Below are 12,869 nucleotides of genomic sequence, written 5' to 3'. Positions count from 1 at the left end.
TGTTCCTTTGTGGCAAACCTCTACCCTTTTTAAAGCTACTTCTATCATGGGCATCTTTATGATACTTCTCTCAACAACTCCACAGTGAACTTTTCTTGCATATTGTGGCTTCCTTAACTGTAATGCATAATATCTATGATGGTGCTGCTCTAACCGTCTCATTATGTCTCCTTCATTCCTCAGTCTTCTACACACCTAGGCTTGTTGTTGCTATTGACTGCATAGGGCATATGGGAAGTTTGATGTCTTCTATGCACAGCTTTGCAAATAGTCCTAACTCACATGTTCTATCAGGGTTGGACAGGAACTGACAATAGGCCTGGGCGCCGAAATAACAGTGCTCCCCATTAGAGAAATTGTTAGCTAAACTTGGCAGATCTTAGCAAATTGGGTCAGTTTTGAACTTGGTAACTACACGCTGTATACAGGTTTTGCGAAGTATGGAAGATTGCATGGATTTGAGATTGCTGCAGGCAATGTTTGTTTGTTTTTAATATTGGGTAAATCAACAATAAAAATCAGCCCAGCAGACCATAAAATAGGCCCAGAAACAGCCAAAAAGCTGTCCCCGACGCTGAACTTCTTGCTTGAAGGCCGGCGCCATAATCCTCGTGGTGCCACCAGTGGGGTAAACTGGTTCTGGGCGCCTTGATGCGCCCAGAAACCAGCGGGGTGCGCACCAGCCACCCGACCGAAAGTGACCTTTTGACCTGGGCGCCCCCAAAGGGCGCCCAATGGTCAACCTGGCGTTATTTGAACCCCCCAATCAGGGGGACTCACCTGAGGCCTTCATGGAGGGCTAAAGAGGATTTAAGCGCCGCCGCCCTCCCAGCAGAAGCACAACGCCTTCGAGGAGCTGGGAGAACGGCGCGACAGCAACAACGACTGAAGGGAAGGAGTCGACGCGGTGGAGGACGAAGCCGAAGAAAGCGAGGCCCTGTCGGAGATCCAGGTCATCGTCGCCGAGGACACCTCGTGGAGTACGGCGCGCCGTGCCAGCTCCCCCGAAGCAAGAATTAGCGCGAAGGTTTCGAAGGCGCCAGATCGCATCAGGTAAAGCGGCAGCAAGCTCAGAGCCCGGGGTGAGCACACGCATTCGGCTGTGCCCCAGCCGACGGCCTGACGCAGACGCGAAAAAACCAAGAAGCCACACAAAGTGCGCAGAGGCTCACGACATGTCGGAAGGCCAGCCAGACGAGATGGCAGAGGTACTGAAGAAGATCCGCGAATTATCGGCCATCCACGGTGACGACTGGCTCCACCCTCACTTGGGTAAAGGGAAGGAGAACCGACCAGTGGACCAGGCAGACGAAGAACCAGGGCCTTCCGCACCCAAGAAGCCCAAAAGCATGCCAATGAAAAGAACATCCAAGAGGAACCCTCCGAGGAAAGTTCGTCAGAAACCTCTTCCGTCGGGACCGGAGGGCGGCGACCAGGGTGAGACGACCGGCAAAAAGAAAAAGGGTGAGCATATTAGCAACATCGTAAAAGAATGCTTGAAATCGCTGGCGCCGGGGTTACTTAATGGCACAGGGCAAGTATTAGCAGGGCCTAGGGAGCAGCGCGCGAAGAAGCGGCAGGTCTGACTTGGCATATGGTCGACCCGGGGTGGGCCCGGCAGACAAGAGTGCAAGAACAGGTAGGCTTGTCCGCCCAAGGTGAACAAATTTCCCCGCTACCCGGGTGGGGTTACGGCCCCGTGTCGGGAAGCCCACCTCCGGGCGGGCTAGTCAACGATCCTTACGTCAGGCCATCCCCTGGTCCGGCGTCCCTGACTACGAAAGCCACCGGTTTGGCATGCCTCATCCCCCTTGCGGTTAACCGCATCGCTGCTGCGGTGATTTTTGCGCTGTGCGGCAAATTGCCATTTTGCTGGTGTCATGACGAGCTCAGCTCGTCATCAGCACACGACCCCCGTGGGTGATGACGAGCTGAGCTCGTCATCAGCATCGAAAGGGTTAAAGAGAGGATATGGCGCAAGGAATTCATAGACATATTTTCTCTACTGGAAATACAGCTAGAGGGGCTTGATCTAACCACGTGCGACAGGAAGGATGAGGACAGGAGAGAAAGGCGCGGGGCCAGAAAGGAGCGCACCTTCGACAATTGGTTAGATGCATTCAGAATCATGGCATGCATTATACTGGAAAGGTTCCCCCATTGCGCTGCTGATTTGTGGCTGTACGAGGCCAACATCCACCTAGCACAGAGGCAGTTCCCTGGGGATGCCTGGTTAGAGTACGATAAAGGGTTTAGATTAAAAATGCAGAGGCACCCCGAAATGGAGTGGAATGAGGAGGATGTCTCGGGGTTCATCCACAAGATGCTTACAGCCAAAGAGGTTAGGGCCTGGGCGGGCAAAAGCGACCAGCCCTTTCGGAGCTCGTACCAAAAGGGGAAGAATAGTACATATCAGAGGAGGTCTACCGGGAGATCTTACTCCCCAACCGCAACTAAGGCGATCTGTTGGAGATACGAGGCGGGGGATTGCTCATGGGTATTTTCTTGTAAGTTCCAACACGCATGCGCTAGCTGCGGGGGCAGGCACGCTACCGTTGCATGCAAAGGTTCCAAGCGCGAGTCAAAAGGGAAAAAGAAAGAGAAGAGCAAGAAGCGTTAGCCCCAACGCAGGGAGAGGAGGGGATCTGGTGGACATTCGTAAGTGCCAGCTGGCCAGATCCCCCATTATTACACAACAGCTGCGCAGATTGGCGAACAAATATCCGAACAGAGCAGATGCCAGGTTACTGGTGGAGGGCTTTGAGGAAGGCTTTGTTATCCCATTCCAGGGCCCACTCCCCTTAGCGGGGGCGAGCAACTTGAAGTCAGCAAGGCAACACCCCAAGGTTGTTAGCGCTAAGATAGAGAACCTGAACCTCTTAGACCAGCCTATTGGGCACTGCCGGATTGCCCTCCAGACCAGTCTAACCTTGTGTTCTATATTTCAATTTCTCACTAATACCTATCTCTAGTCTGTCCTCTCCCTCCCAGTATGCTTGATTGCCCTGTAGGCTAGTCCAACCCGGTGTTCTACATTTCTATTTCTCACTAATACCTACGCCTAGTCTGTCCTCTTCCCTCCCAGTATGTTGAACACGCCTCATCCCCAAATATGCCTGGTTCACCTCACAACTGTATGCCCAACCTTTCATTCCCATTTGCAAACAGGTATAAAGTTTCTGTTCCCTTCAAATCCATATTTTCAAATATCCCACATACCCATTCTTCTTTACACTTCCTGAATGCTCATGTTCTTATCTTCTCTAAACGCGTTAAACGTGGCATATCTAATAAACTGTTATTCACAGGTTTTCAGGGATCCACTGACAATTTGCATACTTGGTTTTGCCTTTATTTCGAGTTAAAACAATAAAAGGCCGTTTTGTGGGTGGTGACTGCACAGATGACATTAAGGGAACGTCTTGCCTTCTACCCATTTGCCAAGAGCGACGTATTATATGTTCATCAAGCGAGTAGTTGTGTCTCTGTGTTTTTTATTGTAGTTTGTCGTATTAACTTCAAGGCTGTCACCTAAAATAATATACACCTTGTTGATCCATCAATGCTTCCAGATTACTGTAGAATGATTTGAAACTTTAATTATCAACTAAGGTAAAGGAGGACTTGTATTTAATTTAAAATGTTTTTTGATAGCTGGTTTATTAAGAATTTTCTGTTCTCGGCTGCGTTCAGTCACGAGGACCCATAAATCAATGCTCATAACTTACTCAGGTCATTCTTATCAGAATCCAAGGTAAAAGGCAGGTCACAGAGCATCGCTGCAGCTGCAGTTTAAACAACGAAAACAACAGCTGGCTTTTCACTCTTATGATCTTTTTTTCTGAAATGAATAGTGATTAGCAGGAAGGAGATCTTTTGGCAATGTTTATTTTTTGCAGGAAGTTGATTACAGGAAAGGGGGACAATTTCTGCATGTTGCTGTTCGTTCTGAGCTACAGCCCTTTTTTACATTTGATTTACATTAAACGCATTCCAATATCTTTTTGCATGAAACAACTAATTTTTGTTGTGTTTAGTTTTTCAATACGGATTTCACTCTCATTCTTCATGCAACCATACCATACTATCTTTCATGTGACGGAGCAAGGCACCAAGGATTTAAGCGCTTATAGGAAGGGTGAGGGTGTGACCATGTGTTATTAGGAATAAAATACTCTCCTGCCTAATTATCTCGGAGTTCCATGACCTTACAATGGACCTCACCTTCGGCCTCGTTCCCCTATATATAGTGACGGAACTCCTCTGTACCTTGGAAATATCCTTAAAATGTATACCGGGGGTCCTTTATCCCACATATTATGTTACATGAAATGCTTCCTGGGGGTTTAGACCAGTGCTCTTCACGTACTTAACTCATCCTTTTCTGCTTCATAAACTGGAGGTCACATCAGCTAGTAGTTGTTGAGGACAAGTAGACCACATTGGGTCTTTTCCACCAACAAGGGCATTGTGTTTTAGGGCTGTTTGTTTATCTCTTTGTTGTACAGTGCGTCTCATTTAATTTCACTTTCAAATTACAGTTTAGGTAAGTGAGCGTCTGGTGCAGTGGGAAAAAAAAGTGTAATCTCAAGCTGGCGCTACACAAAACATGTAAACAATGTATTTTGAGCATATGTGTATCCTTACATTAAGTAGCACATTCATCCCGATGTAATTCAGTGAGATGGCATGTGCTATCCTGTAGTTTCTGCCGAGTCATACTGTGCTTGGTAGTAGATCTATCTGCTGTTTATTTCTTGGAAACATAAAAGAAGATATTTTATTTTTAATCTCAGTGGCACAACTGAGTGCGCATTTGCCCTCCTTTCTTTATATATTTTACATACCCGCATTCCGAATTCTGTTTGAAAACTAGGCCTGGTTCTAGTTGGATAGGGGGAAAAAATATTTAATTTGAATTCTTCAGCTTCTGTTTGTGTGATTTGAGTCCAGATGGCGGTGAAGCAAAGAAGCCCATTGTGCAAATGAGGCGCATAATGTGAATGTGCTCCTACAATGTAATCATTGAGACCGGAAGGGTTCATACTGTGTCTGAAAGGAGACAACGGCGACTGGATATAGCAACATTGCAGAGCCGAGTTCATTTCGGATTCAGCTGCTTTGACGGCGGTTGTCATGAAAACTTCCTACTTTGATCAGCAGAGGGTGGAGAGAAAATCTTCTTAAAGGCCCAGGGTTGCATCTCTGTTGTTTACTGTGCACTTGGCTTCAGTCCACGCCCTCATCCGGAAGAAGCAATAGGGATAGGAGCAATTTGCACCTTGACCTGTCTAGACGGGAGAGCGTATTTTTTTGTCCCTGTTACCAAGGGCAGTGAGTGCTCTTTGACCCCTAGAACACTGCCTGCTGAGGCTCTCACTGAGAGCGGAGGTGGTGTGTAAATCTTTCCGCGGCATTCCAGCTTATTTCAGATGAAAATAGATTCGCAAAAAAGACTCGGACCAGCTGTTCAGGAATAAGGCTGAAATAGTAGAACCTGGGAGAAGTTGCGTTTCGTAAGCGATCATTTTTTCTTGAAACCCTGGGGAAGCATTAAACAGCTGCATGCACGGCGATGAGGAGCAATTAGAAGACGCGATGAGAGCCCAGCCGTTTCTAGAGCTTCAATTTAAGGACCAACCCAATTTAATCCCACGTCGTTTACGTTACGTAGGAGAAATCGCAGTGCAGTGTTCTATCTGTAGGAGTTTTTTGCTATCTGTGTTCCTGTTTTCATTTGTATTCGTTTTTTACGATGCAGTTTATGTGCAGTGAAGTTACATTTGCGTCGAATTTAACTTTGTAAAACACCATACTGCATACAATCGTATTTTCTGAACCCTATAGATGAGTTTCATATAGATAATTTTGAAATGCAATGGTGGCTTTTTAGCAAGAAACTGTGCTTTTATATTAATTTGTAATTTCTTCATTTTTAAAATAGATTCCTTTAATAAAATCGGAGGCCTACATATCAGATGTTTTGGAGAGTATCTGTGATAAAATGAATGACTACAACCTCCATGTCGACCCTGACACCAAAGAGAAGTCTTACAAGAGGTTTGCGCCAAGAGACGATGAGAACATGGGCTCCGTAGACTTTAACAACTTTCAGTTCGATTTCGATGCTTCCAGCGCATTGAAATATGCGGTAAGAACAAAGCCACTTGTTTATTTTGCTCGTTATAGTATTTTACATTTTTCGGCAGATGCTTAATTTTAATGGGGTTAACCGCCCGCCAGAGATCTCAAATATTTAAATACAAATGATTCATATACTTTTTTTCCAACAACTTCCACTGATCTGAGCAGCATGAGTTGTAAACATTTGTTCACCATTATTAAAAATTGTGATACAACTAAGTATACTCCCTACTTGGAAAGTTATGGTATAATCTGAATTACTTGTCCACGAGTAACACATAAGAGTTTGGTAAGTAGTCGACTATAGCACTTTAAGTAAACATATTTTAAGAAAGATAGTCGTTGCTGACTAGTCTTGTTTTTCTTATTTATATCTAAATTGCACTCCTTCTGTGGATGTAGTTATTTGGGTGACTGCTAAGAGAGAATAGCAAACCTTTTTAGAGAAAGCTTTGCAGGTTTAGGAAATATAAACATAGAGGTCTTGCATATTGAGGTAAATACATTAAAATCTTAATTCGTGTAATTTTGGTGTTCCTCGACATTGTAGCTGGATCAAATATACCCGAAGTGTGACATTTTGTGTACTATGATAGATGTTTTTCTATACTGCCTTAGCTTAAGGTATCACACAAAATACAATTCTTTTAATTTACTCTATACATCCTTGTGTTTTGAGGGTTATCCTTGAACGTAGTTTCCCACGTGCCACCACATCTCCATTTGTTTATTGCCTTTGAGGTATCAAGAAATACAAAATAATAACTAAAACCACAAAAAGGATTTTGAAATAAAATTTACTGCACCGGCTGTACGCCCATTTTTAGGAATATAACCCAGATATTTTTAACAGATGACCCAAGTGTCATATTGTCAAGGGGACATAAGTATTGAAGTGGTAAGTAGTCTGTCTGAAATATGGCAGTTGTTTCCAGTGCACATTTTACAATTGATCCAATACCTGGTAACTATAAACTAGCTATTTCTTATAAGAGGCCCTGATTTTATTTTTAGTTGACCACATTTGTACAGTTTATAGAAAATGTTTAGAATACCATGGAGGTTGTGGTGTTATCTTTAAAAGTATTTTGAAGCATCATGTTATCTTAATAAAAGGAGCAACTGTCTGTAAAAGTAGATCATATGGCTGTATATTTTGCCGAAATATGTGTTAAGTATAGAATTCGTTTTTGACTGAATCCTCTTAGAAATTCAGATGCATTTGAGTTTTTTTATATGTGGTATAGGTATTAAGAATGTACAATTATCAATTAATTCACATATCTAACCTCTTTTCCAAGTTGATGCAGACATTTTTTTCCATTTGTATTTCAAAGAAGTACAGATGTGGCCTGGTGGTCATTTTATGAGCTGTGAAAATAGGACTGAGTCCCACTTCTTCACTTTGCCAAATTGTGTGTTTCAAACACATCACTACTCTCTCTCTCTACCTGTTCCTTCCACCTATTTGCCAGCGAAGGAGAAAGCTAATATAAATAGGCTAAACACCTATTTCGAATGTATGATTATTTTTTATCTAAAATAGTGTATTGAGAAACTGTTAGCCTTCGTTAGAAGAAAAGATTGCCTATGCATGCACAGAAAAGAGTCACATTGCGGAGTACTGGTAACACATCAGTGAAACCATCCCTTTCTCAAAAAGTTATGTTCCCAATGTTATTAAATCTTGACAAACACCTATCTGCCACATATGGTTGCTTCTTCGCAATGCGATAAACTCTTCAAATGCGTACATATATTTTACTTTTATCTTCTTAGTGTGAAACCGTAGCTGAAGAGTATGAAGAGGAAATATTTTCACTTATAACCCAAGATGCAAACTCTCTAGTTGACAAGCTATGCATTGAGAAATCAGGTAGTGTATCTTTTTTAAATTTACAATCCCTACTGAGTTTCGTTTTTTAAGTCCGAAGCCGTGTTAGGTGTAATGTTCTATTGTGATGTCTTATTCAATAGGAATGGTGTCACTGTGACACATCTAAACCTATTTTTTTCACAACTATGTGTTACACTTTATTCCAGACATTGCAACTTACTACAGTTGTGCAACTGACCCACTATGATTTTTTAAATTTTTGTTTAAAATATTCCTCTCTTACTGCTTGACCTTTGCATCATCTTGTGTAATGTTTTCAGATGTTGATTGTAGTCTGTCACTTGAAAATGGTTTTTGGTTTCATATGCATACTTAAATACATCTGATAGTTTTAATTATTCGTCAAAAAGCATTAACATGTTCATTAGAAGACAGAACAGAAGCAAAACCTATGTTGTTTCTTGTTACATTCATGATCAGATAGGAATTTGGCTTGCCATCCCACACTGGCCAATATGAACAGCCTGGGTTACTGCTGTATTCGTAACTCAAGCAGATTTGGGATGAAGCACTACTTTTTAAACCTTTCACGTTCAATGTAAATATTTTGCACTCTACATCAAATATTAAGATTGATAACAATTTTATTTAAATTAAAGCATGTTATCATAATATTAAAATAATTGGGTAAACTTCCTGATGTTTTACATTATTATTTAATGGCATCAGTATTGCATGATTACTAAATTCAGAGTCTATGGTGTAGATTGCAAATAAAGTTGATGTAAGCGTGAGATTCTGAATGTAGTTACAACGTAATCTGGATAAACATTGTGACACTTTAAATTAAGGACTTTGCACATGCACTTATCTCCCCTTATGTGGCAATATTTAAAATTCATCCTTTTAGAAAATGTGCTTTTACATTTCAAATGCTTCATAGATCTTTTGTATTTTGATGAGTTTTTGGCTTTCCTGGCCTTGTTTTCAAATTCATACAATTGTTGTATTTTTACCAGTTGACATACGGCCTGTTTTATCATACAGCTTGTATTCAGGTAGAATTAAGAGAAATATTTTTAAGATGCCTGCAGGATGACTCAGCGAGTTTAACCCTTGCCTTGGCATATAGGTAGAAATGAATGTCACATTTCAAATCCTAACAAGGAAGTTTCAGCATTCCACCCTTCCAAGGTCGCGAAATTGACTACAATATATTGAGCAATAGTGACATTGTTATTTCTAGCACTTAGCAACCACAGAATTGTGGTATGAAACGCAGCATACAGAATCTTATTGTAAAAGGTCATGCTTACTTACCAATTATTCTTACTGCACTATTTAAAAAAGCACACTTGAAATATTTAAATTGGGTGTGCTTTTCGGATTCATGATTTCGGGAATACTCCTTAGTTAAATCAACTTCTTTCTCCCTTTGCTGTAGCTTTTTCAGATTCACTAATCAATGACTATGTGTGTAAAGTAGTTCTCTGAAAAATTAATTGAAGACTTTCCTAGAAATTAGTTTCATGTTTGGATTAATTGAAAGGACAATACATACTGTGATTAAGGACAGTGTTTTTGCTTAAGACGTGGTTATCTTGGTTGAAAATTAGAAGTAATGAATGGAAGTACAGTATTTGCACTGGCTACTAAAAAGATTGTTTGAAATCACAAGGTCATAGTCCATAAGATGGATGTATGCTTATATCATCTGTGTGTGACCTTTATATTCCAAATACATTCCTGTCCATCATACAAATATGGCGCTATGTACTTTCTTAACACTTACTGAAAGATGAGAAGAAGCGTTACTGGAAATTTTCATAAGCTGAGTTGAAGATGCTTACCAGTATTTGTAGCAAATTGCACTAGGTAATGTCAGGTAAATGTGCATACCTATTTGTAATGAAGTACAACTACTATGATGGCTGTTAAACTACAAAATATGACCAGCCTAAACTCTGTTGGCAAGGTCTGTTTTCCTGCCACCCTCAACTAGTTTTACAGATGTTTTCGGCTGTGCACTTTAATTGCATTTTTATTTGTATTTACAGTTTGTGTTTTGTAATCCTAGAGATATTCAAACACTAATTCAATATGAAAATATAGAATAAGAGAAGATAATCATGCTTTCTCTAATTATATTGGACCGAATAACTTGTGCTAATTAGCCCTATAGATAAGAGAATACTGTGCACGCATACCACGTTTAACTCATGTTACAAAATAGCACATATTAAAAAGCTGTTTTAAGCCCTTGACTGATGACAAGAGGGAAGGCTAGGACCACTGTAGACAGCCACAACATTGCAACGTTTGATTACATATATTAATGTCCTGTTTGGGAGTGGCCATTGTATTGCAAATACTCATTCTGTACCATGGTAGACCCTAACAATTTCGAGACCTTGGGTTCTCTGCATTTGGAAATGGGTTGTGACTTGTTTTCATTTATAAATTGTTGCCCTTAGTGATTATAATCCAAGAGTGTACTTATTTTTAAAAAAAATCAATGGTGTTTAGTTTTTTGATACTGACAGACTTTTTTATGAATCTTGATGATTGTTGAGAAAAAGAAGGAAAATCGTACACGAATGCGGAATGTTTTTTGAAACTGAGAAACTAAACCAAATCAGTAAAGTGAGTTATCTAATATTATTTTCTGCTTTTCATTGCACAGCAATGTTATGCAATATAAAATACTATAGGGACTTTTATTACATATTTTGTTGTGAGTGGGTGTTGAGCTCATCTGCAGATTTTACAGTGAGAAATCTGGAAAACTCATTGAATGTTTAAAAAGCCACAGTTTTCATATTTTAATGTACACAAAACATTACCACACATGCTATGACACATCAGTTATTACAATCTGACATGGTACATAATACACAGTGTTTTGTCAAGATTGCTTCTCAGTTTCACAGCATTTGACCAGGACAATTGAACTAGGTTTAGTCAACAACATTTTCCTCTAGCTTTGAAGTGATCAGTGCGCTTTCTAAATATAAATTATGTTGCGCAGTTCATGTTTATCCTCTGCTTGGAAAATACAAGCATGAGATTTGGCAAGGGTGTACATTCATTCATTCATTCAGTAATGATACAGGAGTATCTAGACCCAAAGAATGGAACAGGGGACTATCCTCTAAAAAAAATGTATGTGAGCACGTACTTGCAAATTGTGGTCTTTGTAAAGCACATTGTTTTTTGCAGTTTGTCAAAAACAAAATATTTACGTTTATAAAAAAACATTTGGCAGTTACTTCTTCGTTGATGCAGAGTGAGTGGTCTCAATTTCAAATAAATACATTTATTAAAAAAAGTAAGTTGCACAATATGTGTTAATGAAATTGATATTTTCTGATCTTACAGAGTTCAATGGTGTTTCAAAAAATCTTGAAAATGTCTTAAATAAATGAAATGTATTGTTTTATATACTCTCTGTCATTACATGTCCAAATTATTAACATTGGGGTTTCTTGTTATCTGGTTATAGCACAATTAATATATCTCATAAAGAGTAAATGCAGGAATTAAAATCTAATTTCATATTTCCGTACACTTATTTTTTTCAAGAAAGTATAGTAGACGCGTTATAACAGAATTATATGTAGTTCTACATTGTTGTCACTTTCTTGTGCTTTTAAAATAATCATATCCTATTTTAACTTTAGTTTTTTTTTCTTATTTTGCTATTCTGTTTAGAAACAATACTGATAGTTTTTTTCCATTCTTCCTCCAGGGTTTTGTAAAATTACTTCACATTCAGAGCTATAAAACTGCTAACAAAAAATTCCAGTTAATGAAGACGAAATCTAGAGAAGATGTGGTTGTACACACATTATTTCTATTTGCCTTTTTGAACTCTTTATATCTACAACTTGGTGTATGTTTAATAAAAACGTTTTATATTACTGTTGAGTTTACGTTTAAACTCCTTGCTGGGGAAAAGGTTTGAAACATCATTGTTGATACAGCCATGCAATGCAGCACAAGTGTTTACTCCCTCAATGGCAACATGTACGTCAAAAAAGGACTGTATCACAATAAATATAACATGTTGGCTCAGAACAAATATGCCTGTTATAAATGAAGTATTCTGATGCAATAATTGCATTTAAATAAATATTTTACATTATTAAATATTTTTTACAATAGTTATTTGGAAATTATTGAATGTGGACTGTTTTGACAAGTGTTTTTAGCCTCAAAAGTATTTTAGAGTAGAAAAATATTGTGCTTTTTCTAATTCTACTCCACAACTTAGAATATAATGTTGTGTGGTATAAAAAAACACTGCGTTTGTTAACACTGATTACCAAGCAGTTAGTATTTCACTCGAATATGCTTGTTTCCCATGGTTATGTTTATCTACTGACAAAAGGAATATCTTCTGCAATAAATATTTTTAAATCCGTTTTAGAGATGGTATATCGTTTGGTTTGAAAGGTTGGTCAACACAACTATAAAACTATAATCTGACATCAATATTGCGATGTGGAATTTGTTACACTTTATACTTTTTATAATTGCAATTTAAACTTGTGATGCCAAGTGTAAGTGATTGACTTTAAGAGCAGTACCCTCAAACCAATGTTTATGTCTATTGCGGTAATGTCACCTCCAAAATACATTAAAAGCTAAAGTCACCAAAAATGCCTTTGTGAAACTTTGTTTGTTTTGGTACATGACAATGATTACCTCTTTGCAAATTCTGAGAAAACGTTGCAAGAACTATTCAGGTTGTTAGTTACTGACTCCCATTTATAACCACATTAAGGATTAGTATTTCTGATTGTTAACATTTCCAGTGCAGAAATGACAAATCACGTCATAGTCCTATCCATTATAAATCATTTGTATATGCAAAAACGTAACCCTT

At 39.3% G+C, this 12,869-nt stretch overlaps 1 protein-coding gene across 4 annotated transcripts in view; it reads left to right on the top strand.

The window, feature by feature from the left end:
• CNPY1 (canopy FGF signaling regulator 1) overlaps positions 1-12,643 on the top strand; it is a 365,573-nt gene extending 352,930 nt beyond the window's left edge. For all 4 annotated transcript variants that reach the window (XM_086941482.1, XM_086941484.1, XM_086941483.1 and 1 more), the window contains exons 4-6: positions 5,945-6,151; positions 7,924-8,020; positions 11,730-12,643. In XM_086941482.1, the coding sequence (XP_086797608.1) occupies positions 5,945-6,151; positions 7,924-8,020; positions 11,730-11,764 (339 nt within the window). In that variant the 3' untranslated portion in view covers positions 11,765-12,643. The remainder of the gene's footprint in view (positions 1-5,944; positions 6,152-7,923; positions 8,021-11,729) is intronic.
• Positions 12,644-12,869: the final 226 nt, after the last annotated feature.

Source organism: Lissotriton vulgaris, chromosome 10 (assembly GCF_964263255.1).
Source record: "Lissotriton vulgaris chromosome 10, aLisVul1.2, whole genome shotgun sequence".
NCBI lineage: Eukaryota > Metazoa > Chordata > Amphibia > Caudata > Salamandridae > Lissotriton > Lissotriton vulgaris.
Note: the sequence above shows the minus strand (reverse complement) of the source record. Positions and strands in the feature narration are given on the sequence as shown.